Genomic DNA, 26,255 nt, shown 5'->3' with positions numbered 1-26,255 from the left:
ATCCATCTTAGGGGTGAGTCTTCCCTAATAAAGAGCAAAACGGTTTGTATTTAGTGATGGAAAAAACAACAAATTGAAAGTAATTTGTATTTTTCCTAACGATACAAACCTTGAGCTTTTTATATAAGTCTGGCCCAACTTCACCTATCCCCATGCAAGTCCTGCCTGCAATCAAAAGTGATGAGACAACACCAGTGTGTGTGTTTGAGCAGGGTAGCCGATACTACCCCCTTACCGTCCCCCGCTAACTAGCGGTGGGGTAGTTACACCTCGCTAAAAGTTTTAGGGCTAGTCTTCCAGCTTTGCCAAAAGTATATTTCCTAATGAAGAGATCAAGGTTTGTATCCTTAGTAAAAATAAAAATTACTTTAAATTTGTCATTTTTATCTTATCACTACGGTATTATTAAAATTCTTTCGGCCAATTACATGCAGCCTACTATATACAAGGAAAAAATCAACAGCAAGGTTTAGCAGGTGTGCATCGGGAGAGCACCATGCTTAGAATCTACAGCACTGTAACTATCTTTGTTTGAGCAGTATTATGCTGCTGACAATAGGAACCTTGACTCGTTCAAGTTTCAACAAGTCTGTTATCATTTGGACTCTAAAAATTCGTCAAACCACCAAGAGAAAAAATTATCAAAACATTTATTCTAAGTGCGAAATGTTCAACCTTCGACGTCCACTGTATGTCTTCTTGTTTTCTTATAATATATGACAGCAAGGCTGGGAGTTCAGTTCTGTACTCAAGTTTATTTTTCCTTCCAGAGTTTTTAGTCATAAGAGGATAGAATTCATGAAATAATTTTTTGTTATACATTATGTATTTATACTGTATATAGTATTCATTATTTACAGTCCGAAAATACAAGAGAACTTCATGAAGTGAAGATGGCCAACATACCAACAGACTTCGGGTGAAGAATCCTTGCTGTCTATTTCATTTCTCAGTGTAGTATTGAATAACACATCACACTCGACTACTGTATATCTAAAGGCAATGGTGTACACAAGACCCCCTTGTGTGACCATGAAGTTTAGCATGATGCCTCATATTATGGATCTACATCAGGTACTGTACTGTATTTACTTCATTTAAAGTTTTTCTTGTGAGAAAACATAAATCTGCACATGGCTGCCCGCAAGGCTGGGTAATTTAAAAACTATGTTCAGTGCTGAACACATCTCCTTTGTTCAATTTGTCTTTGGTTTATAAAATTTATGGTGACCTTAAATAATTTACCATTTTGTTAATTTTGACAAAATTTAACTTAATTTAAATATTATGCATAATTGATGTGTTTTAATGTAGAAAATATTTCTTTTACTTATTGCTTTTAAAATTTGAAATGACATTTTTGTCGCTCTCCTAGATTACGTTTCCCTTTATTAAAGGGTTTGTTCTTCCCCAATTCTATCAGTCACTCTACCCTATATATTATTCTTAAAATGTCCAACTCCACTTTTCCCTAAATTCAAAGTTTTTATGGTTTATCTGCAAACCACAGGGTATAAAAATACTTTTCATACTTTACAATAACAAAGTGGATAAAATGCATAATTTAATTGATTTAGGTTATTCCGGGGTTAATTGTATCTAAATCATCTATGTTCAGTCAAGTTAAATATGACAATTAACAGTACCCTTTTATTACAGGCAATCTTGACATCTGATATGGAAATGGTGTGCAAGCTATCAAAAAGTGGGCTGGATCTCGGAACGCCTGTCAGGGGTACAACAGCCCTTTCTTTAACGGTTTACCATCAAAACTTGGAAGCCATGAAGATCCTTTTACAAGCAGGTGCCCCAGTTGACAGACGGAGCAAAGACCATCTGGAAAGGATTGAAACTCCTCTAATCACTTCCATTAGGTATATTATTTTCTTCAAAAGGTTTATTTAATAATTTTCTGTAACCTCTGGTTATGTGCAGTTGCAAACACATAATTGTGCTATGATATTCTCTACATCAAAGATGGAAAGTTTTGTAAAAAGCAATAGTCTGTCACTATTGATGAGCAACCACCTCCTCCCTCCTCATATTAAATATGACAAATTTGGAGATAATTTGTATTTTTCAATATTAAACTTAGCCGGTGATCATATAAGCTGCAACTCTGTTGCTCGACAGAAAAACCTACGGTCAAAATACGCCAGCGATCGCTATGCAGGTGGGGGTGTACATCAACAGCGCCATCTGTCGAGCAGGTACTTAGTACTCCAAGTAAACAAAGAATCAATTTTCTCTCTGTCGGGCTACCGGCAAGACCTACTAATACGCTGTTACTAACTGGATTTGTTTTCACAACTATTTGGTGAAGTACACTATTCTAGTTTTGAGCTTTCGCTATGCAGGTGATTTATCTTCATCTCAAAACTTGAACTCGTTTTGGATAGATTTAATTATGGTGACAAAGAGACTATGGACTCTCTTTCACTTTTAAATGGCCGACCCTTCCCTTAGACGGAAGTGTGTTTAGGTTTTTAGTAATTTTGCTTAACACGTTATAGATCTTTATATTTTATATCTCTCCGCCTTTATTAGGCCTCTTCGATTAACTTTCCATTTATTATAAACATATAAAAATAAATTTTTATGTTTTGTTTATATGCGACCTTTCCTGATAGTAGGCGGTCCTAACTTGGAACCGAAGTTAATCAACGTTGAGCCCGTTATATCGTATTTAGCCTTTAAAGAATTTAAAACTTTTTAAATTTAATGTTTTATGAAAGAATTTCTTTGATAGTCTTCGTACTGTTTTCAAAGATGAACTAACGTTTAGTTTTTTAGACTACGCAGTTGTTGACGTTCAGGACGTTCAACATGCGCTCTATCGTTACGATAGAGAGAGAGTGTATCACGGTTTCACTTTGCAGTAAGAGTAAATCGATTCTGACGTTTCGTTCATTCTTTCTTAGCTTAAATGTTTTAAATTCTAAATTAAAGGAACTTTTTATTTGGAAAACCTTTCAGTTTTTTCCTTTAGTCAAATAACATGTTTTTTTTGACGATATATAATTGGGCTCTTCTCTTAGGTGCGAAATCAAGAGAGAAAGAGAGAGAGAGATAGAGACGGAGGGAGAGAGAGGAGAGAAAACGTTCCGTTCAAGCGGGTAACGTTGTTCTCGTGTTACTCTCCTCCCTAGTCGCTGTACGGGGAAGAAGGTAAAACGTTTCTAGGGTTTTATTCTTGTCCCCAGGCTATGTGCGGTGAGAGATTGTAAACGTAGTTTATTTGAACTAGTGTTTAGTCTCTTTCCCAGCCACTGAATTTTTTATCTTTATGTATGTTTTCTGTTTTTTGCTAGTATTAATGAGCTGCATTATACGACTGATTTCGCAGTTACTACCTTTTAATGAAGGGTAGAATTGCGTGTTTCAGGTAGAAATCAGTAAAAGTTTCGATTTCAGTGAAATAAGTGCAAAACAGAAAATCGAAGTGATAAAGTGATATGCGCAAAGTGTTACAGTGTTGCGTCCGAGGGTTCGTCTGTTCGTGCCTGTCGTTCACCTAGTCCGGGACCTCTTACAAGCTCCCAAGCCCAGGGGAGAAGTAATGTCGAACGACTTATGGGTTCGTCAGGCCTTGATCAACGAACAGACGTTTCCCTCCGTGGTTTCGGGCGTATCTACCCAAGATCGCCCCACCCACACAAAGACGAGAGAGCCCATTTATTTCTCGTCTGCGGAAGAGGTTTCTCGTAAGAAACCATGGACCAAGGTCTCGCAGCTTATTAAGCGCAAGTCGGTCCCTTCCGCGCAAGTCCAACGGCCCAGTTGTAGCCACTGGGTCAGTTCGGACTCGCTGCAGTCTTCCGACGACTGCTCACCTCCTAAGAGAGGCAAAGCGGTACCGCATCAGGCAGTCACACCGTCTGTTGCCGCACCTGCTCCTGTAGACCCTAAGTGGTTTTTGCTGCAGACCATGCAGTCTCAGTTAACGTCATTGATGCGGGACTTTCGTGCGGAGAAGGTTGACACTGCACCAACCTTTAGCCTACAACCAACACGGTTGTGCGTCCTGTGGACGCTGAGGCGACCTTCTGCCGCACTCCAAAGAGAGTCCCGCCACCCATGCGTTCCAGTGTACCCTGCCAGCCGCATGTTGACGTTCAGTAACGCACGGAACCTTCCGTTGACGTTCGCGAGGTACAACAACAGTCTAAGTTGTTTTGTTTTGACGCGGTGCGTCAACCTCCGCATTCTAGAGTTGTTTTGACTGCTCAGTATAGACAGTCAAAGCAGTCTCGAGTGAACACTGTATGTCCTCACGCACCTGTTGTGGTTGACAGTTCAGTTGTTGACAGTTCACAGACTGTCAAGCAGTTACATGACGTTGCCTTCTGGTCTGCTACTAATGCACCAGTGCTGTATGTCCTCACGCACCTGTTGTGGTTGACAGTTCAGTTGTTGACAGTTCACAGACTGTCAAGCAGTTACATGACGTTGCCTTCTGGTCTGCTACTAATGCACCAGTGAGAGACTCACTGAGATAACCTGGCTTTTATCGGACAAGGTTCCTGTAGATGAGAAAGTGCTGTTCTCCCTCCTACTGATATTCCCTTGAGGACTCTGTCATTTGGAGAGGAGCCTTAAGCTGCTTAGCCTCCTATGGACTTTAATTAAATCATGATGATATTTTAAGGATCTTCGTCCGGATCTTGTAACTGCTGCTCCTCGTTCGCCTAAACGTCAGAACTTACACTAGGCCTAGCTACTTCGAAGCCGTTGTTTTTAAGCTAGTGCTCTCTCGCTCTCCTAGAGAGCGTTACGTTGGCTAGGCGATTGGTTTTTGCACCAGGAGGAGTTTTAGGGATACAGCCTTTGATTTCCCTTCTTTTAAACTGGCTTATAGAGCGAGAGTCTGATAGGACACGAGAGAAGTTCTCGGCTTGGGAGTTCATGCCTCTGCCCAGATAGACTTCTCAATTCTGGTAGACTCGCCCTGGCGCCTAGCCAGGAGACGCTCCAAGTTGTTTACAGGTCAACTTCTCAACTTTTGTCGAGCCTTTGAAGTTTTGCTGTACTATTATGTCACACATAACAAGGCTTTCAGGGATGGTAAATGGTTCCGCCTCAGTCGCTAACCCCGTCTGTTGCCACACCTGCTCCCGTAGACCCTAAATGGGCTTTGCTGCAAGACATGCAGTCCAAGCTTGCGTCCTTGATAGAGGACTTAAATGCGGAGAAGAACCTTCTGGCCAACAACCTTCCAACCGGTTGGTTGTGCGCCCTGTTGACGCTGAGGTAACCTACTCGCGTCTGCCAGTTGAGGTGGTTCCTCCTTCTGGCCAACAACCTTCCAACCGGTCGGTTGTGCGCCCTGTTGACGCTGAGGTAACCTACTCGCGTCTGCCAGTTGAGGTGGTTCCTCCACCGATGCGACCCAGTGTGGGTTGCCAGTCGCACGTTGACGTTAAGCGACGCTCGGAGGTGGTTGTTGACGTTCAGGACGTTCAACAACCAGCAGAGGTGACTTGTTGTGACGCAGTGCGTCAACCTCAGCAACCCGGTAGGGTGTTGACTGCACAACCCAGACAGTCTAGACAGTTTCGGGTTGACGCTGTACTTCCTCGCGCACCCATGGTTGTTGACAGTTCACAGACTGTGCAGCAGTGCCATGATATTGCGTCCGGCTCCGTCACGCATCCACCAGTGCGACCGGATTCAGCGAGTCAGACGTTGCCCACTCCGTTGCCGTTTCCTCATCAGTTTCGGATGAGGAACCCTCTGATGAGGACGTTGCTGAACAAGACGATCAGCCCCCAGCCCTGCTATCCATCCAGAAGATGCTGAAGAAGGAACGCTGCCCAGTCAGGCTGTGGATGAGTCTGGTAGGGACACTGTCATCCGTGGATCAATTTGTGTCACTAGGAAGACTACACCTCCGTCCTCTTCTATACCATCTAGCTTTTCACTGGAAAAAGGACAAGACGCTAGAAGCGGTCTCGCTCCCGGTTTCCGGAAAGATAAAGTCTTGTCTGACTTGGTGAAAGGACTATATCAACCTTAGAGAGGGTCTTCCCCTGACTGTTCAGACTCCCAACCACGTTCTCTTCTCGGACGCATCGGACGTAGGCTGGGGTGCGACATTAGACGGTAGGGAATGCTCGGGATTATGGAACTCGAGTCAAAGGACAATGCATTTCAACTGCAAGGAGCTACTGGCAGTACGTCTGACCTGGAAAAGCTTCAGGTCTCTCCTTCAAGGCAAAGTGGTGGAGGTGAACTCGGACAACACCACGGCTTTGGCGTACATCTCCAAGCAAGGAGGGACCTACTCTCTGACATTGTACGAGATCGCAAGGGACCTCCTCACCTGGTCAAAAGGTCTAGACATATCACTAGTAACGAGGTTCATCCAAGGCAACTTGAATGTCATGGCAGATTGTCTCAGTCGGAAGGGACAAATAATTCCAACAGAATGGACCCTCCACAAGGATGTATGCAAGAGACTTTGGGCCACCTGGGGCCAGCCAACCATAGATCTCTTCGCAACCTCGATGACCAAGAGGCTCCCGATATTTTGCTCACCAATCCCGGACCCAGCAGCAGTTCATATAGATGCCTTTCTACTAGATTGGTCACATCTAGATCTATATGCATTCCCTCCGTTCAAGATTGTCAACAAGGTACTGCAGAAGTTCGCCTCTCACGAAGGGACAAGGTTGACGCTAGTTGCTTCCCTCTGGCCCGCGAGAGAATGGCTCACCGAGGTACTTCGATGGCTAGTAGACGTTCCCAGAACACTTCCCCTAAGGGTGGACCTTCTACGTCAGCCACGCGTAAAGAAGGTACACCAAGGCCTCCACGCTCTTCGTCTGACTGCCTTCAGACTATCGAAAGACTCTCGAGAGCTAGAGGCTTTTCGAAGGAGGCAGCCAGAGCGATTGCTAGAGCAAGGAGAACATCCACCCTTAGAGTCTACCAATCGAAGTGGGAAATCTTCCGAAACTGGTGCAAGTCAGTATCCGTATCCTCGACCAGTACCTCTGTAACTCAAATAGCTGACTTTCTCTTATATCTGAGGAAAGAACGATCTCTTTCAGCTCCCACTATCAAGGGTTACAGAAGCATGTTGGCATCAGTCTTCCGTCACAGAGGCTTAGATCTTTCCAACAATAAAGATCTACAGGACCTCCTTAAGTCTTTTGAGACCACGAAGGAGCGTCGTTTGGTTACACCTGGTTGGAATTTAGACGTGGTACTAAGATTCCTTATGTCAGACAGGTTCGAACCGCTACAATCAGCCTCCCTGAAAGATCTCACCTTAAAGACTCTTTTCCTGATATGCTTAGCCACAGCTAAAAGAGTCAGTGAGATTCATGCCTTCAGCAAGAACATCGGATTCTCATCCGAAACGGCTACATGTTCTACAACTTGGTTTTCTAGCCAAACACGAGCTGCCTTCTCGGCCTTGACCAATATCGTTCGATATTCCAAACTTATCGTATGGTTGGAAATGAACTAGAAAGAGTCTTATGTCCTGTAAGAGCTCTTAAGTTCTATTTAAAAACCTTTACGAGGCCCGTCTGAAGCTTTATGGTGTTCAGTTAAGAATCCATCTTTGCCTATGTCAAAGAATGCTTTATCCTATTTTATCAGACTGTTAATACGAGAAGCTCATTCCCATCTGAATGAGGAAGACCAAGCTTTGCTGAAGGTAAGGACACACGAAGTTAGAGCTGTCGCAACTTCCGTGGCCTTTAAACAAAATAGATCTCTGCAAAGTATAATCGACGCAACCTATTGGAAAAGCAAATCAGTGTTCGCGTCTTTTTATCTTAAAAATGTCCAGTCTCTTTACGAGAACTGCTTCACTCTGGGACCATTCGTAGCAACGAGTGCAGTAGTGGGTGAGGGCTCAACCACTACAATTCCCTAATTCCATAACCTTTTTAATCTTTCTCTTGAAATGTTTTATTATTGTTTTTGGGTTGTCCGGAAGGCTAAGAAGCCTTTCGCATCCTACTTGATTTGGCGGGTGGTCAAAGTCATTTCTTGAGAAGCGCCTAGATTAGAGGTTTTGATGAGGTCCTGTTGTATGGGTTGCAACCCTTGATACTTCAGATCCTAGGGGTCGCTCAGCATCCTAAGAGGATCGCGAGGCTCCGTAAGGAAGACGTACTTAAAAAGGCAGAGTAATTGTTCAAGTCGACTTCCTTACCAGGTACTTATTTATTTTATGTTTGTTATTTTGAATAACTGCTAAAATGAAATACAAAATACTTAGCTCATAATAATGTAAACATGTAATGCTGGTCTCTACCCACCCCCCTGGGTGTGAATCAGCTTATATGATCACCGGCTAAGTTTAATATTGAAAAATGTTATTTTTATTAATAAAATAAATTTTTGAATATACTTACCCGGTGATCATATATTAAAGGACCCTCCCTTCCTCCCCAATAGAGACCCAGTGGACCGAGGAGAAAATTGGTTCTTTGTTTACTTGGAGTACTAAGTACCTGCTCGACAGATGGCGCTGTTGATGTACACCCCCACCTGCATAGCGATCGCTGGCGTATTTTGACCGTAGGTTTTTCTGTCGAGCAACAGAGTTGCAGCTTATATGATCACCGGGTAAGTATATTCAAAAATTTATTTTATTAATAAAAATAACATTTTTCCTAACTATACAAACCTTAGCTATTTAATATGGGTTATTACTTTCGTGTAGCTGAAATGACGAGCCATTAGAATTTTAACGAGAGTTTACTACCCCCATCGCTAGTCAGCGGGGGGTAGGGAGGGGTAGCTTGCTACCCCCCCCCCCTCACAAACCAGTGTGATGAGCTCACTTTGCTTAGAGGTAGGACTTCACGGGGGACAGGGCTGGCAGGCAAGTTTGATTAAATAGCTAAGGTTTGTATAGTTAGGAAAAATACATATCTCCGAATTTGTCATTTGTTCCGTAACTGAAATACAAACGACGCTATTTAATATGGGTGACTCAACCCTTAGGAAGGGTGGAAAAGTCCCAGCCATACTGGCTATTGGCTTTGCCCGGAGACTCATTATCTGAGTGTGTCAGTACTCGACAATAAAGAGTCCCTGCACCTCGCTCGCACCTTGCTACGCAAGGGCTGCGGCCTACATAAGCTGTGTGTGAAGGATTATGTGTGACTCGTCCTAGGAAGTTGACCTGAAGCTCATTACATGGAAAACTTTAGGCTAGGACTTACCCAATACCACCTCGTCAGGGTATGGGGACGTGACAGTATTAACTTAATACTAGGAACACAAGGAAGCATGGTTTACCTGCAGTGGTTTGAGGTCAGCTATGCAGAGAACCCAGGATGCTGCTTTCTCCAAGGAAGGAGAGGATGAAGAAAAGAATAAGGGCCAGACAAATCTTTTCATTCATGGGGACTAAGACCGGGTAACAATGTCCTCATCCCTCTGCTACCTGTCCATTAAGGAGCCTGAGGTTGTGCAGCCAACACAGGGCCGATAGATAACGTATCGAGCCTCCTGTGTGTCACGTCTTGCAGGTAGTGTAGTGAACCCTCGCTACTTCGCGGTTCGACCATCGCGGATTCACCACTTCGCGGATTTTTTCCATAACCCATATATATACAGTAACATATATATATATATATGTATGCATGTATTTATGTATACATGTATGTATATATATGTAGGTATGTATATGTGTACAGTATACATATAAATAAATAAATATATTATATATATATTTTTGGGCTCAAGCCATGTCGTCCTGATGGAAGTTCCTTAAAGGCAGCTTCCTAGGGTATATTACAACTACGGCGATATTCCCAGAGAATTTACCTTCAGGTACCCAGAATTCTAACTCCTGGAGCGAGTATCCCTAAAAAGACCTTAGGGATATCGTAAATATCAGTGGACGTATTCTTGACACGCCTCATAGCAATCTATACCCCGAATAGAGTTAACACTTCGTAGGGGTAAAATGGCAAGAAAACGAAAACGATAAGAAAGGGGGGAGCCGTTCATAAGGCATCTCTCCTCCCCGTTTCGAAAGCGTGCCCTGCGCCGCTCACGGCGCCATCTGTATTCCTTTTTGCGTAGCTCTACGACTCGGTGTGTTTTCCCTGTTTTCTACCCAATCTTGGAATTTTCTCGCTTAATAATGCTTTCTCCAACTTCTTCTGCCTCGGATAAGTTGAGTACTATTTCTTTTATGTATAAATGTAGGCTCTTGGTTAAAATTAAAGTAATTAAAAGAGTTATCTTTGATACAAGAGCTGTTGCCTGCTGGAGGCATCATGGATGCTGTCGCTCGCTAGAATAGGATTTATTTGTTAGCAAGAGCGACGTTCCCAGCCCCTTTGCGCTTAAATATTAGCTACTTAGCTTATTTAGGAATTCTGTTATGATGCGATAGTAGTGTGCCTGGCGAAGTTTTGCCAAGGCTGCCAACACTAGTCTTCGTAGGCTAGCTGTTGGCCTATGTACTTCCTGCATGATAATTAGTCTTCCAAATGTGAATTTATTGCTTTAAGCGTTAGGCAACGTTATACATATAAGTCCTTTTCGAGTACCTTCCAAGATAGTATTGGTGTGAGTTTCGGTGAATTAGGTAATCGATTCTCTTAGTGCCTAGGCTAGGTTGTCTTAGGTCATTATAATATTATCTGTTCCCCGTTTGCTCCCTTCTCTTCGGGGAAGGGGCAAACCCTTTCCCTCTGTTTAAGCCTTAGGCTTAACTCTAGTGGTTTATTTGAATTAATCTTCAAATATATCTATGCTGGAGTAGTACTGTACCTTCCCGTTCCAACTGTATTGGTTCAGAGGGGGACAGTACAACAGTGTTTAGTCTGAGCCCGGTTTGTCTGGCATGGGGCAGAGTCTCCCTTGCTGATTGACTCGGGCATTAAGGGTTATCCCCTTGGTCCACCTTGTTGGGTTCCAGTAGTGATCCCTTTACTCGGTGACTCATCAGACTGTCCTATTGCCGTTCCGGTCTCGGGATATGTTCCCTTTTCTGGAAGGGCAATTCCTTCCTTACCGTGGTTCTTGGGAGGCAGCCAGTAGTGCCGGCCTCCCTCTCGGGTCTTTCTCTAACTGAGATGAACTGTCTTAGTTGGGAATGACCCTTAACCAAGGTAAGGTTGGATAGGACCCTCTGTCCTTCCCTTCTTTTTTCCGTTCCTTGTGTCAGTCGTCTGCATCCTTGCCTAGCCTAGGTTGGGATGAGGAACTGGCGTGGTCTCCTGTCGGCCGGCAGAGTGTGCCGACCGGCAGAGACCATTACTTCGAGTGCTGCCCGGTCCTTTCTTGGTCCCTCCATCGCTGCCGTCTGTAGATTCAGTAGGCAGCGGTTAGGAAGCTTGACTTAGTGTCTCCCCTTCCTTTCGGCACTCTTTCGGGTGCCGGGCCCAGAGACTCATAGTCTCTTAACCCGGCACTCATTCTATTGTCTTAGTATGTGTTGTCCTTGCCGTCTGCCGGCCTACAGGCCGGCCGTCGGTGGGGAGGGGTGTTCTCCAGTTCTCTTGCTGTCGGTCGGCGTTGGGTGTATACCTTTGCCGGCCGGTCTCTTGCTCATCTGTCGGCCACTACAAGTGGGGCCGGCAGCCGAGCGCTGCCTAGTGTGGGGGGCCAGCCGGCAGGGTTTGTTTACTGCTGCCGGCCGGCCTGCGACACTGCCCAGTCAGCCGGCCACTAAGAATGATGGCCGGCAACGCAGTGCAAACCGGGTGGCTGCGGTCCGGCAACCACTGCCGGCCGGTTCAGGCATGGGATCTGGAGTTCTCCCCAATAAGGGTGATCTGATGTTGTGTACTTGAGATCTACCTTTCGAAAAACGGGGGGGGGGGGTGTTGACCGGCAATAGCCGGCTGGCACACCACCCTCAGGTACTGTATCAGTCCTCTCTTGGTGGTATATTCAACCAAGGGAGTTCATGATGTAGTAGGTTACAACACTGTCTTTTCTATCTTACTTGTGTTTCTGGTACAATCACCTGGTGTCGCCTTACAAGGATAAAAGATAATTCTTTTATCCCTGGCCGGAATGGTAATATTTTACCTTAGGTGTGAGCTACACCTAATTTCCTTTGGAAATACGTTCTCTGGTTATTCTAGTAAAGACTAACTATGTGACTTGGCTGGTGGGCTTCCACAGGTGTTTGTGTGGGTTTCACAAGTAGGTGTCTTTCCCTTATTCTTGTTGAATACTCATTTGTTACATGTGAATTGAAATTCACTTGATATTCATGGAAATTTTTCTTCTTTTACAGGAGGAGCATCCAAAGTGTGATAGTGTCTTCTGCAATGTCCGCAGTAAGAACTTTTGCGGACATGCCTCGTGTAGGAGGCACGCGGCTTGTGCAGCCTCCAATGATGACCATCGTTACTGGGATCCGCAGGTATGTGCTGTATGTACTAACCTGCTATCAGAGGCTTTTGAATCCCCTAGGTCGGCGGAGTCAAGAGATGAAGCGAGGGAGAGGCTTCGCTTATGGGTAAGGGGTTTTCAGAAAAACACCACTGGACCTTATCTTCCTAACGAGAAGATGAGGGCATACCTTTTTCCCAAGGCTTCCCCTGATGCTGTTGTTCCCCAGCCTCGGCCGGAGATCCCTCTGATCCAGATTCCAGTGGAGGAGGATGTCGCTGACGCCATGCAGAACATCCAGTTGGACGACAAGATGTCCGACTTGTCCGATCGTGCGGAGCAGGATCTCCTCGCAGAGGGCGAGGAGGAGGATCGAGATCCTATTGCCGTGGAGGAAGAGGTTCCCGTATCATCAGACGTGCCGGTTCAGGTCTCTGAACCTATCCCCTCTACCTCGTCCGCTCTTCCAGCAGAGCTTGGACAGGCTCTCTCTTCCATCGTTGGTATGATCCAACAGATGCAGAGGGAGAATAATCAGAAGGCCGCTACTTTGGAGCTCCAGATGCAGAAGATCACAGCATCACGTGGACCTCCAAAGAAGCTCAACGTTAAGGACCTTCCTCTGTGCTCGGATGCCAACCCGTGGAGATATGCCGAGCACATGCCGATGACGATTGGGAAGATCGTCATGTCGGAGAAACTGGGCTCAGTTCCCCTTGAGGAGGTGGAATTCTGGCCCAGTAGAGGGGCCTGCCCGGACTGCTATGTCCGTTTGAAGAAGGAGCCGGCTTCGAAGGAGGAGACGGAACCAAAGGAGGTGATTATCCTGGATCACTCCAAGGCTCAAGCCACTTTAACAGCTGCTTTAAAGGAGAGGGGGTTCTCAAACTCAAAAGTTGGCGCTTTGAGTAAGAAGCACCCCTCCTTTGTATCCTCCCCGGCTAGGGCCTTCCCCTTTATGCAAAAGGGGTTTGCGGCCGTCATGAAGGCGGTTGAAGCTGGCAAGCCGTGCCCGTCTTTGGAGGAATGTAAACCTCTATCGTTGGCATTGCCAATGGACAATAAGGACTGGAAGGAGGTGCACCTTACTTTCTCGGTTGGGAAGTTGGACGCCGACATTGCAGGACAGCAGTTCGGCGAAAACCTTCCCAAGTTGTCGGAATTCCTTCTACGGAGGGAATTGGACACAAAGGAGCGCCTGGCAGCCTCGATGTCTCTCCAGACCAACATGGAGACGATGGCTAGCGACCCCAAGATGCCAGAGATGTTCATGGTTATGGCCAAAATCCATCTGGCCACAGTAACCAAGGACCTCTATTGCTTTGTTAAAGCAAGGAGGGCCTGTAGGGAGTTTGTGTTCGCCTCGGCCACAGTGAGGCATGAACCCAAGAGGCTAATTTCATCCAGCATCTGGGGTAAAGATCTCTTTCCCAAGGACGTGGTCAAAGAGATCGTGGACAAGGCAGCCACTGAGAACCGCAATCTTCTCCTGAAGTGGGGCCTGTCCCTTAAGAGGAAGTCTTCTCCGGATGAGGGCCCTCAGCCGAAAGGAAAGGCGAAGAAGTCAAGGTTTTCCTCCCGTCCAGCCAAGTCCTTCAAACCGCAAAGACAACAGCAGCAGCAGCCAGCTTTGCCTCCGGTTCCACAACTGGTAGCCCAGACCCCGACCACCTTCCAATGGGTTCCCCAAGCCATGTCATCAGCTTCCCCGGCATTCAATCCCGTGTTCGAGGGACAGTCGACCACGTTTCGTGCAAGACCCAGAGGAGCAGCTAGAGGGTCATCAAGACGCCCCTCTAGGGGACGAGGATTCAGAGGTGGTCGCGGCCAGGGAGGCAAGACTGCAGGGCAGTCAAAGTGAAGTGTCGCCGGTAGGTGGGAGACTTCAGTATTTCCGGGATCGCTGGACCTTCGATCCCTGGGCCCACAGCCTTCTCAAAAATGGACTGGGTTGGAGTTGGTACAGTACTCCGCCCCAGTGCCCTCAATTTTTCCAACACTCCACCCCCGTTTTGGAGGAGTACATCCAAGATCTGTTGGAGAAAAAGGTGATCAGGAGGGTAAAGTCCATCAAGTTCCAAGGGAGGCTGTTTTGTGTTCCCAAGAAAGACTCGGGGAAACTCAGAGTCATTCTGGACTTGTCACCACTCAACAAGTTCATAGTGAACCACAAGTTCAAGATGTTAACGTTACAACACATAAGGGCCTTACTGCCCAAGAGGGCATATACCGTCTCCATCGATTTGTCAGACGCATATTGGCACGTTCCAATAAGTCGTCGTCTCTCCCCCTACCTAGGATTCAAGCTACAACAAAAACTTTACGCTTTCAGGGCGATGCCCTTCGGACTAAACATAGCCCCAAGGATCTTTACGAAGCTTGCGAGCGCAGCTCTCAAACAGTTACGCCTAAAAGGGTTCCAGGTAGTAGCCTACCTGGACGATTGGTTGGTGTGGGCAGCATCCAGAGCAGAATGCTTGCAAGCTTCCCTACAAGTGATTCAGTTCCTGGAATATCTAGGCTTCATGATCAACAGAAAGAAGTCTCGTCTTTCTCCAGCTCAGAGGTTCCAGTGGTTGGGAATTCACTGGGATCTAGTGTCACATCGTCTTTCCATCCCGATGTCAAAGAGGAAGGAAATAGCGGGGTCTGTCAGGAGACTTCTAGGTTCCGAGAGGATATCAAGACGCGAACAAGAGAGGGTTTTGGGCTCTCTTCAGTTTGCATCAGTAACAGACCCAGTGCTAAGAGCACAGTTAAAAGATGCAGCGGGAGTATGGAGAACCTTTGCATCGAAAGAGCGAAGGGACTTGAAGAGACCGGTCCCACTTCGACTACGTTCTCTTCTCAGACCGTGGTCTCAAGCCAGTCGTCTAAAGAGGTCTCTACCTCTTCAGCCACCCCCCCCGTCAGTGACAATCCACACAGACGCCTCAAAGGTAGGGTGGGGGGGTCACTCCCATCGGAAAAAAGTGCAAGGGATCTGGTCCAAGCTATTTGGGACCTTTCACATAAACTTTCTAGAAGCTATGGCAGTACTTCTTACCCTGAAGAAAGTATCCCCACGTCACTCGATCCACGTAAGGTTGGTACTGGACAGCGAGGTGGTTGTGAAATGTCTGAATCGGCGGGGATCGAGATCCCCACCTCTCAACCAGGTAATGTTAGCCATATTCCGACTGGCGGAGAAGAAGAAGTGGCACCTGTCAGCAGTTCACCTTCAAGGAGTCCGGAATGTGACCGCGGACGCTCTATCCAGGGTTACACCGATAGAGACAGAATGGTCCCTAGACGCAGGATCATTCTCTTTCTTCTTGAGACAAGTCCCAGAACTGCAGATAGACCTCTTCGCGACGAAGGACAACAAGAAGCTGCCGAAATATGTGTCCCCATACGTGGACCCCTCGGCAGAAGCAATAGATGCGATGTCCCTCGATTGGAACAGATGGTCCAGGATCTACCTGTTTCCCCCTCACAATCTGATGTTGAGGGTCCTCAACAAACTGAGATCCTTCAAGGGAGTAGCAGCAATAGTGGCCCACAAGTGGCCGAACAGTGTATGGTTCCCTCTAGCTCTGGAACTACGACTGAGGTTTCTACCACTCCCGGACCCAGTTCTGTCCCAGCAAGTCCAGAAGTCGACTGTCTTCGCTTCATTACAGAAAACCCGAACCCTGCAGCTCATGATTTTCTCTCCCTAGCGGTGAAAAAACGGTTCGGAATCTCGAAAGATAGTATCGACTTCCTGGAAGAATACAAGTGTAAGTCTACTAGGAGGCAGTACGAATCTGCGTGGAAGAAATGGGTAGCCTTTGTCAAAGATAAGAACCCGCACGAGATCTCTACGGAGTTCTGCCTATCCTTCTTCATTCACCTCCACGGACAGGGGCTGGCGGCGAACACAATTTCTACATGTAAGTCAGCTCTAACAAGACCCATTCTATATGCCTTCCAGGTAGACCTCGCTAACGAGATGTTTAATAAGATCCCAAAGGCCTGTGCTAGGCTTAGACCATCAGCTCCTCCAAAGCCTATTTCATGGTCGTTAGACAAAGTCCTTCATTTTGCCTCATTACTAGATAATGAGGAATGTGCGTTGAAGGACCTGACTCAAAAAGTGATCTTCCTTTTTGCCCTTGCTTCTGGGGCCAGAGTTAGTGAGATTGTGGCCCTCTCGAGAGAGGAGGGCCGAGTTCAGTTCCTGGATGGGGGAGAACTGAACCTGTTTCCGGACCCTACGTTTCTCGCTAAGAACGAGTTGCCCACCAACAGGTGGGGTCCCTGGAGAATCTGCCCTCTGAAAGAAGATGCATCTCTATGTCCCGTAGAATGCCTTAAGGTCTATCTTCGTAGAACTTCAGACTTCCATGGGGGCCAACTATTCAGAGGAGAAACATCGGGCTCGAATTTATCTTTAAATCAGCTTAGGGCGAAAATTACATATTTTATTCGCAGAGCGGATCCTGACAGTTCACCCGCAGGTCATGATCCGAGGAAAGTTGCTTCATCCTTAAACTTCTTTAACTTTATGGATTTTGAACACCTTCGTTCATACACTGGCTGGAAGTCTTCCAGGGTATTCTTTCGCCACTATGCTAAGCAAGTGGAGCAACTAAAGAGGTCTGTGGTAGCAGTTGGTTGCGTCGTTAACCCTGCTGTTTAACTCTGCGAGGAACAGCGGAATCATTTGGGACTTGGATTCTTGGGTGAATGGTTAGTTATATGCGTTGATATAACTGGTAGTGAAGGCTCTCAGAGCCCACAGTGACTGTTCCAACGTTATGGTGATGGTAGCACAAGTACAGACAGGTGTGCCAAGCGTTTGCCAACGCTATTGTCAGCAAAGTAGTAACATGGACGTTAAGTTTGATACCGGGGTATGTGTAAGTGACACATATGTTTTCTTTCAGATAATCATTCATCCATGCACTACAGTACTTGTGTAAATTGTTGGTCATCCACCTAGCATATGTTCATATTTATGGTGACCATGTCTATTTATTGTTTCTCAATAAACTTGTTCTCGGGAACCTTGCGTCTCCTTCACCTATTTTTGATTTCATATTGATTTTTGAGCATTTAGCCTATGTATATTAATCGGGGATATCTTTAATAGCCTATTCCTTAATGCAAAGCCTGGATTATACTGGTTTATACTTTCCTTAGCAATAAGGACTCCACCCCTTTCTGAGGATGGTGGTAGCAGCAAGTTTAATCCTACGCAGATATAACCTTTTGTCTAATTTTACTTCGACCAGGGTGCTGGTCGGGACTTTTTCTTTTGGATACTGTAGTCCCGTAAGACTTCGCTTTACTTCATATAGAGTGAGACCACTATATGGTACTGGCTGGCGAGTGATTCATACATAGGTATATGTACTCTTCGTTCGTTTCTAGAGTCTAGTAGGACTCCTCCCTGTAGGGGGCAGGAAGCACTTTCATGGCTTATGATTAGTGAAAAGATGTATAACGGTAACATCTTAGGTCTGTCAGTCGAGTTGACTAAGAAACATTCTTGAGGAGTACGGCACGTATTGAGAATCCACAGATACAGTAATGCTCTGGTATACTTCCATCAGGACGACATGGCTTGAGCCCAAAAAACGGATTTTGAGCGAAGCGAAAAATCTATTTTTGGGTAAGATAGCCATGTCGTCCTGATGGACCCGCCCTGCTCCTTTTCCAAAAAAAAAAAAATAAAATAAATAAATAAGAGTGAAAAGGATAGTAGGACCCCTCCCTACATACAGTATCTGTAGCACCTCGTGTATCGCTACAAGGAATACAGATGGCGCCGTGAGCGGCGCAGGGCACGCTTTCGAAACGGGGAGGAGAGATGCCTTATGAACGGCTCCCCCCTTTCTTATCGTTTTCGTTTTCTTGCCATTTTACCCCTACGAAGTGTTAACTCTATTCGGGGTATAGATTGCTATGAGGCGTGTCAAGAATACGTCCACTGATATTTACGATATCCCTAAGGTCTTTTTAGGGATACTCGCTCCAGGAGTTAGAATTCTGGGTACCTGAAGGTAAATTCTCTGGGAATATCGCCGTAGTTGTAATATACCCTAGGAAGCTGCCTTTAAGGAACTTCCATCAGGACGACATGGCTATCTTACCCAAAAATAGATTTTTCGCTTCGCTCAAAATCCGTTATATATATATATATATATATATATATATATATATATACATATACATATACATATACATATACATATACATATACATATACATATACATATACATATACATATACATATACATATACATATACATATACATATACATATACATATACATATACATATACATATACATATACATATACATATACATATACATATACATATACATATACATATACATATACATATACATATACATATACATATACATATACATATACATATACATATACATATACATATACATATACATATACATATACATATACATATACATATACATATACATATACATATACATATACATATACATATACATATACATATACATATACATATACATATACATATACATATACATATACATATACATATACATATACATATACATATATATATATACATATATATATATATATACATATATATATATATATAATATACATATATATATATATATATACATATATATATATATATCTAAAGTAGGAAGATGTGATGTAGTTCTAAGGGAATAGTATGGGAAATATGTCTGGGTAATAAGCAAAGCTCTACCTCCAGTTTGTTTCTTCATTATGATCAGAGATAAATGTAAACAAAACATTGGTTGCCATTTTTTAACGTGCTTTTTAGCGTGTTTAGGAAACGCATGATATAAAATTGCCTTTAATATTTGTGCCTGTTTTAGTTTAGGGTACTGTAGTACATGCATTAAGTGTTCTGTACGTTAAAGGGTAGTTTGTTAACAGTACTACGTACAAGGGAAGGTTTTAAAAGTCTGAATATACATGTTGAATAAATAGGTAAATATGGTGTCACTACTTCGCGGATTTTCACCTATCGCGGCCGCGTCTGGAACCTATCTACCGCGATAAATGAGGGTTCACTGTGGGCTGTGAAGGTCGTCTGACGCTTCCACACCCCTGCTTGTAGAACCTGCGTCACTGAGAAGTTCTTCTTGAAGGTCAGGGACGTAGCTACAACCCTGGCATCATGCACTCTAAGGCGACATGACGGAGGAGGGTCAGGATTCAGGGACAGATGGATCATCTACGAATCCATGCGGAGATGGTATTCTTAGTGACCCTCCTCTTTGTTCTCCCAGTGCTCACAAACAAAGCTTGCACTTGGGGACGAATGCAGCCATTTTTTGAGATATAACCTCAGACTCCTTACTGGACACAGTAGGAGATGGTCTGGGTCCTCTGTTACAGAACGAAGACTCGAAATCCAGAAAGAGTCGAATCGAGGATCCGGCACTCCCGGATTCTGTGTCTTGGCCACAAACTCAGAGACGAATCTGAACGTTACCTCCCCTCATCCCCTTGCATGGGCGATGTCATACGAGAGACCATGAAGTTCACTGACTCGCTTGGCCGAGGCCAAAGCTTGTAGGAACACTGCCTTCCAAGTTAGGTGGCAATTTGAAGCCTGGCGAAATGGATCGTAGGGAAGCCTCCTAAGAGGCCTGAGAATTCGAACCATGTTCCCTGGAGGAGGTCTCACTTCCGACTGAGGGCAGGTAAGATCGTATTTTTGTATGAGTAGAGAAAGTACCAGCAAGGAAGAAAAGTATGCTCTTTTGGGCCTGAAGGCTAGACTTAAGGCTGAGCGATAGCCTTTCATTGCCGAGACTGAAAGGCGCATTCTTCCCACAAATAAACTAAGAACTCCGCTCTTGCTGGAATAGTGGTATCGAGTGGAGAGATACCCCTTCACGATTCCAACCACAGAAAACTCGCCACTTTGCTTGGTTGGCCCCTGCAGATGACCTGCGCAGGTGTCCAGACATCCCGTTCGCAACTTGTTGCGACAATCCGCTCTTAGTGAGGAGGTGCTGGATAGTCTCCAGGCGTGAAATCGAAGCGAAGCTACGGCTTTGTGAAAGATGTTGGCATGTGGTTGTTTGAGTAGCTTGTGCCGCAGAGGTAGTTCTCCCGGAAGGTCCGGAAACCATTGTGCGTGATGCCATAGCGTAGCTATAAAGGGTCATTGAGCGATTGGCCGATATTCTGGTCTTGTTGAGCACGCTCCTCATCAGACAGAATGGGGGAAAAGCGCACACGTCGGTGCTGTCCCACTGTTGTTGGAAGGCATCTTGCCAGAGTGCTTTGGGATCTGGGACTGGGGGCAATACAGCGGGAGCTTGAAGTTCAGCGCTGTAGCGAACCGATCCACAGTCGGGTAACCCTACAAAGTCAGGACTTTGTTGGGCACTGGATGATCCAAGGACCACTCGGTACTCATTATCTGAGATGCTCTGCTCCGACAGTCGGCGAGCACATTCCCTTTGTCTGGAATGAAGTGAGCCGATAGAGGCATCGAGTGGACTTCGGTCTATCTCAGTATCTCTACTGAGAGATGGGATAGCTGCTTTGAAAAGGTACCTCCTTGCTTGTTGATATAAGCCACTACTGTGGTGTTGTCGCTCATCACACCACAGAGTGATCCGCTAGGTCTTTGTTGGCACTGTTGAAGGGCCATGAAGAACAGCCTTCATCTCTAGCAGATTTATATGGAGGCACTTTTCCAATTCTGACCACAGGGCAAAGGTCCTGTGGTACAGAACGTGGTCCTCCCCCCCCCCCCCCTCGTTCCTTTGAGGTGTCTGATAACAGCCTCCAAACCGGGGGAAGGAACGAGAAGATCCATTCTTTCCCGTAGGTTCTCGCCTGTTGCCCACCACTGGGGGTTCGTCCGTTCTGAAGGATCCATAGGGATCATGATGTCCAGGGAATCGCAACCTTGATTCCACTCGGACCTGAGTCCCCCCTGGAGAGACCTCACCCTGAGGCGACTGTTGAGGACTAGACGAGCCAAGGGTGAAAGTTGACCGAGGAGACGTAACCACGATTGGGTTGGAAGCTCTTCTCATCTGAGGAAAGGGCTTGCGACTCTTCTCAGCCTTGCTATCCTGTCGTCTGATGGAAAGGCTTTATGGAGATTGGTGTCTATAATCATGCCTAGGTGAATCAGTCATTGATTGGGCAGCAGAGCGGACCTCTCGAGACTTACCATGATCCTTAGATCCAGGCAAAGTCGTAGAAGTTTGTCTCGTTGTCAAAGAGGGAATGAATCCGAGTCTGCGAGGATCAGGCAGTCATCCAGATAACGGAGGAGACGGAAGCCGATCCTGAGTGCCTATGATGAAATTAGGGTGAACAGTCCGGTGAAACCCTGTGGTGCTGTGGAGAGACCGAAACACGGCACCTTGAACTGGTACTCCTTGTTGTCTATGCTGAATCCTAAGTACTTCCTTGAAGACGGATGGACTGGGATCTGGAAGTACACAGCCTTCAGGTCCAGTAAACACAAGAAGTCTTGCGATTTACCAAACGTTTCGCTTCTTTATTAAAGCTTATTGCAGCAGTTTTGCGTATGTTAGCTTCATCTTTTTTTATATAGTGCATGGTCGATTCATTCACTCCATAATGGTGTGCCACAGTGGCATAGTTTTAACATATCTAAAAGTTTGACCTTTTCACTGATGGTCATCATCTTCCTCTTCCTTTTTAGCTCACTAGAGGAATCATTTGCAGGGAGGCATTGTAAGGGCTTATCAAAAAGTTAATTTCGAACACAATACTAAGATACGTGAGACACAGTTGACAACGTGAACGAGAGTGGCGAGACACAACAAAGGAAGAAGCTGGGAGAAGATGCGATGATGCGCAGCCAATCAACACACAGGATACATCCACACGTGCCGTCATTTGTCGATCTCGTGCCGGGAACTAATCACGTGCCTATTCTGATAGGCCGTGGGTATTTACAAAGGCTCTGAGAGAGGTTCTCTCTTTGTCTGGAATCCTGGGAAATCGTTTCTCTCTTGCATTACAATGAAACAACGCTGCTTTCCGCAATACGGCTGCCAATATGGCGGTATTTTTTTATTTTTATTTTTCTATGAATATTTTTTTTTTACAAATCACTGATTCACTGAGGCCGTAAAACTTGAACCAGGAAGTGGCGAGGGTTTACTGTATTGCTAACCATCACTTTCTAAAATGTTATTTTCCTTAGTAAAATAAATTTTTGAATATACTTACCCGATGATCATATAGCTGCATCCCTGCTGCCCGACAGACAAAATCTACGGGAGGAATACGCCAGCGATCGCTATACAGGTGGGGTGTACATCAACAGCGCCATCTGTCAAGTAGGTACTCAAGTACTCTATGTCAACAACGAACCAATTTTCTCCTCTGTCCCACTGGTTCTCTATTGGGGAGGAAGGGTGGGCCCTTTAATTTATGATCATCGGGTAAGTATATTCAAAAATTTATTTTACTAAGGAAAATAACATTTTTCAATATCAAACTTACCCGATGATCATATAGCTGATTCACACCCAGGGGGGTGGGTAGAGACCAGCATAACAAGTTGACATTATGAGCTAAGTATTCCGTATTTCATTTTAGCAGTTATTCAAAATAACAAGCATAAAATAAATAAGTACCTGGTAAGGAAGACGACTTGAACAATTACTCTGCCTTTTTAAGTACGTCTTCCTTACTGAGCCTCGCGATCCTCATAGGATGCTGAGCGACTCCTAGGAGCTGAAGTATGAAGGGTTGCAACCCATACTAAAGGTCCTCATCAAAACCTCTAATCTAGGCGCTTCTCAAGAAATGATTTTGGCCACCCGCCAAATCAAGTAGGATGCGAAAGGCTTCTTAGCCTTCCGGACAACCCAAAAATATTTCAAGAGAAAGATTAAAAAGGTTCTGGAATTAGGGAATTGTAGTGGTGGAGCCCCCACCACTACTGCACTCGTTGCTACGAATGGTCCCAGAGTGTAGCAGTTCTCGTAAAGAGACTGGACATTCTTAAGATAAAAGACGCGAACACTGATTAGCTTTTCCAAAAGGTTGCGTCGAATATATTTTGCAGAGATCTATTTTGTTTAAAGGTCACGGAAGTTGTGACAGCTCTAACTTCGTGTGTCCTTACCTTCAGCCAAGCTTGGTCTTCCTCATTCAGAAGGGAATGAGCTTCTCGTATTAACAGTCTGAAAATAATAGGATAAAGAATTCTCTGACATAGGCAAAGATGAATTCTTAACTGAACACCATAAAGCTTCAGACGGGCCTCGTAAAGGTTTTTAAAATAGAACTTAAGAGCTCTTACAGGACATAATACTCTTTCTAGTTCATTTCCAACCATACGATAAGTTTGGAATATCGAACGATATTGGTCAAGGCCGAGAAGGCAGCTCGTGTTTGGCTAGAAAACCAAGATGTAGAACATGTAGCCGTTTCGGATGAGAATCCGATGTTCTTGCTGAAGGCATGAATCTCACTGACTCTTTTAGCTGTGGTTAAGCATATCAGGAAAAGAGTCTTAAAGGTGAGATCTTTCAGGGAGGCTGATTGAAGAGGTTCGAACCTGTCTAACATAAGGAATCTTAGAACCACGTCTAAATTCCAACCAGGTGTAACCAAACGACGCTCCTTCGTGGTCTCAAAAGACTTAAGGAGGTCCTGTAGATCTTTATTGTTGGAAAGATCTAAGCCTCTGTGACGGAAGACTGATGCCAACATGCTTCTGTAACCCTTGATAGTGGGAGCTGAAAGAGATCGCTCTTTCCTCAGATATAAGAGGAAGTCAGCTATTTGAGTTACAGAGGTACTGGTCGAGGATACGGATACTGACTTGCACCAGTTTCGGAAGATTTCCCACTTCGATTGGTAGACTCTAAGGGTGGATGTTCTCCTTGCTCTAACAATCGCTCTGGTTGCCTCCTTCGAAAAATCTCTAGTTCTCGAGAGTCTTTCGAAACTCTGAAGGCAGTGAGACGAAGAGCGTGGAGGCCTTGGAGTACCTTCTTACGCGTGGCAGACGTAGCAGGTCCACCCTTAGGGGAAGAGTTCTGGGAACGTCTACTAGCCATCGAAGTACCTCGGTAAGTTATTCTCTCGCGGGCCAGAGGGAAGCAACTAGTGTCAACTTTGTCCCATCGTGAGAGGCGAACTTCTGCAGTACCTTGTTGACAATCTAGAACGGAGGGAATGCATATAGATCTAGATGAGACTAATCTAGTAGAAAGGCATCTAAAAGAACCACTGCTGGGTCCGGGATAGGTGAGCAAAGTATTGAGAGCCTCTTGGACATCGAGGTTGCGAAGAGATCTATGGTTGGCTGGCCCCAGGTGACCCAAAGTCTCTTGCATACATCTTTGTGGAGGGTCCAAAATGTTGGAATTATAGTCCCTTCCTACTGAGACAATCTGCTAAGACATTCAAGTTGCCTTGGAAGAAACTTGTTACTAGTGAAAAGTCTAGACCTGTTGAACAGGAGAGGAGGTCACTTGCGAACTCGCACCATGTCAGAGAGTAGGTCCCTCCTTGCTAGGAGATGAACATCAAAGCAGGGAGTTGTCCGTGTTCACCTCCACTACTTTGCCTTGAAGGAGAGACCTGAAGCTTTCCAGGTCAGACGTACTGCCAGAAGCTTCTTGCAGATAAAATGCATTGTCCTTTGACTCGAGTTCCATAATCCCGAGCATTCCCTACCGCCTAAGGTCGCACCCCAGCCTACGTCCGATGCGACTGAGAAGAGAACGTGGTTGGGAGTCTGAACAGTCAGGGGAAGACCCTATAAAAGGTTGATAAAGTCCTTTCATCAAGTCAGACCAGACTTATCTTCCGGAAACCGGGATCGAGACCGCTTCTAGCGTCTTGTCCTTTTCCAGTGAAGAGCTAGATGAAACCGAAGAGGACGGAGGTATAGTCTTCCAAGTGACACCAATTGAACCACGGATGACAGTGTCCTAACCAGACTCATCCACAGCCTGACAGGGCCGTGTTCCTTCTTCAGCATCTTCTGGATGGATAGCAGGGCTGGGGGTTGATCGTCTTGTTCAGCCATGTCCTCATCAGAGGGTTCCTCATCCGAAACTGATGAGGAAACGGCAACGGAGTGGGCAACGTCTGACTCGTTGAATCCGGTCGCACTGGTGGATGCGTGACGGAGCCGGACACAAGATCATGGTACTGCTGCACAGTCTGTGAACTGTCAACCATGGGGAAGCGAGGAAGTACAGCGACAACCCGAAACTGTCTAGACTGTCTGGGTAGTGCAGACAACCCCTTATCGGGTTGCTGAGGTTGCCGCACTGCGTCACAACAAGTCACCTCTGCTGGTTGTTGAACGTCTTCCCAGTGACACACTGAACGTCCACAACCACCTCCGAGAGTAGCTTAACGTCAACTTGCGACTGGCAACCCACACTGGGTCGCACCGGTGGAGGAACCATCTCAACTGGCGGACGTGAGTAGGATACCTCAGCGTCAACAGGGCGTACAACCAACCGGTAGGAAGGTTGTTGGCAAGAAGGTTCTTCTCCGTAAAAAATCCTCTATCAAGGACTAAGCTTGGACTGCATGTCTTGCAACAAAGCCCAAGGTCTATGGGAGCAGGTGTGGCAACAGACGGGGTTAGCGACTGAAGCGGAACCATTTACCCTCCCTGGAAGCATGTTATGCTTTAATTAAAGTCCATAGGAGGCTAAGCAGCTTAAGGCTCCTCTCCAAATGACAGAGTCCTCAAGGGAATATCAGAAGGAGGGAGAACAGCACTTTCTCATTTACAGGAACCATGTCCGAGAAAAGCTAGGTTATCTCAGTGAGGGTTTCACTGGTGCATAAGCAGCAGACCAGAAGGCAACGTTATGAAACTGCTTGACAGTCTGTGAACTGTCAAAAACTGAACTGTCAACCCCAACAGGTGCGTGAGGAC

At 45.5% G+C, this 26,255-nt stretch overlaps 1 protein-coding gene across 3 annotated transcripts in view; it reads left to right on the top strand.

Moving 5' to 3' along the window:
• The window catches only part of LOC137659552 (protein TANC1-like), a 67,864-nt gene that overhangs the window by 25,385 nt on the left and 16,224 nt on the right, over positions 1-26,255 (top strand). For all 3 annotated transcript variants that reach the window (XM_068394420.1, XM_068394419.1, XM_068394418.1), the window contains exons 2-3: positions 861-1,074; positions 1,660-1,874. In XM_068394420.1, coding sequence (XP_068250521.1) covers positions 1,003-1,074; positions 1,660-1,874 — 287 coding nt within the window. In that variant the 5' untranslated portion in view covers positions 861-1,002. The remainder of the gene's footprint in view (positions 1-860; positions 1,075-1,659; positions 1,875-26,255) is intronic.

The sequence above is a fragment of the Palaemon carinicauda genome, chromosome 20 (genome assembly GCF_036898095.1).
Source record: "Palaemon carinicauda isolate YSFRI2023 chromosome 20, ASM3689809v2, whole genome shotgun sequence".
Taxonomy (NCBI): Eukaryota; Metazoa; Arthropoda; class Malacostraca; order Decapoda; family Palaemonidae; genus Palaemon; species Palaemon carinicauda.
Note: the sequence above shows the minus strand (reverse complement) of the source record. Positions and strands in the feature narration are given on the sequence as shown.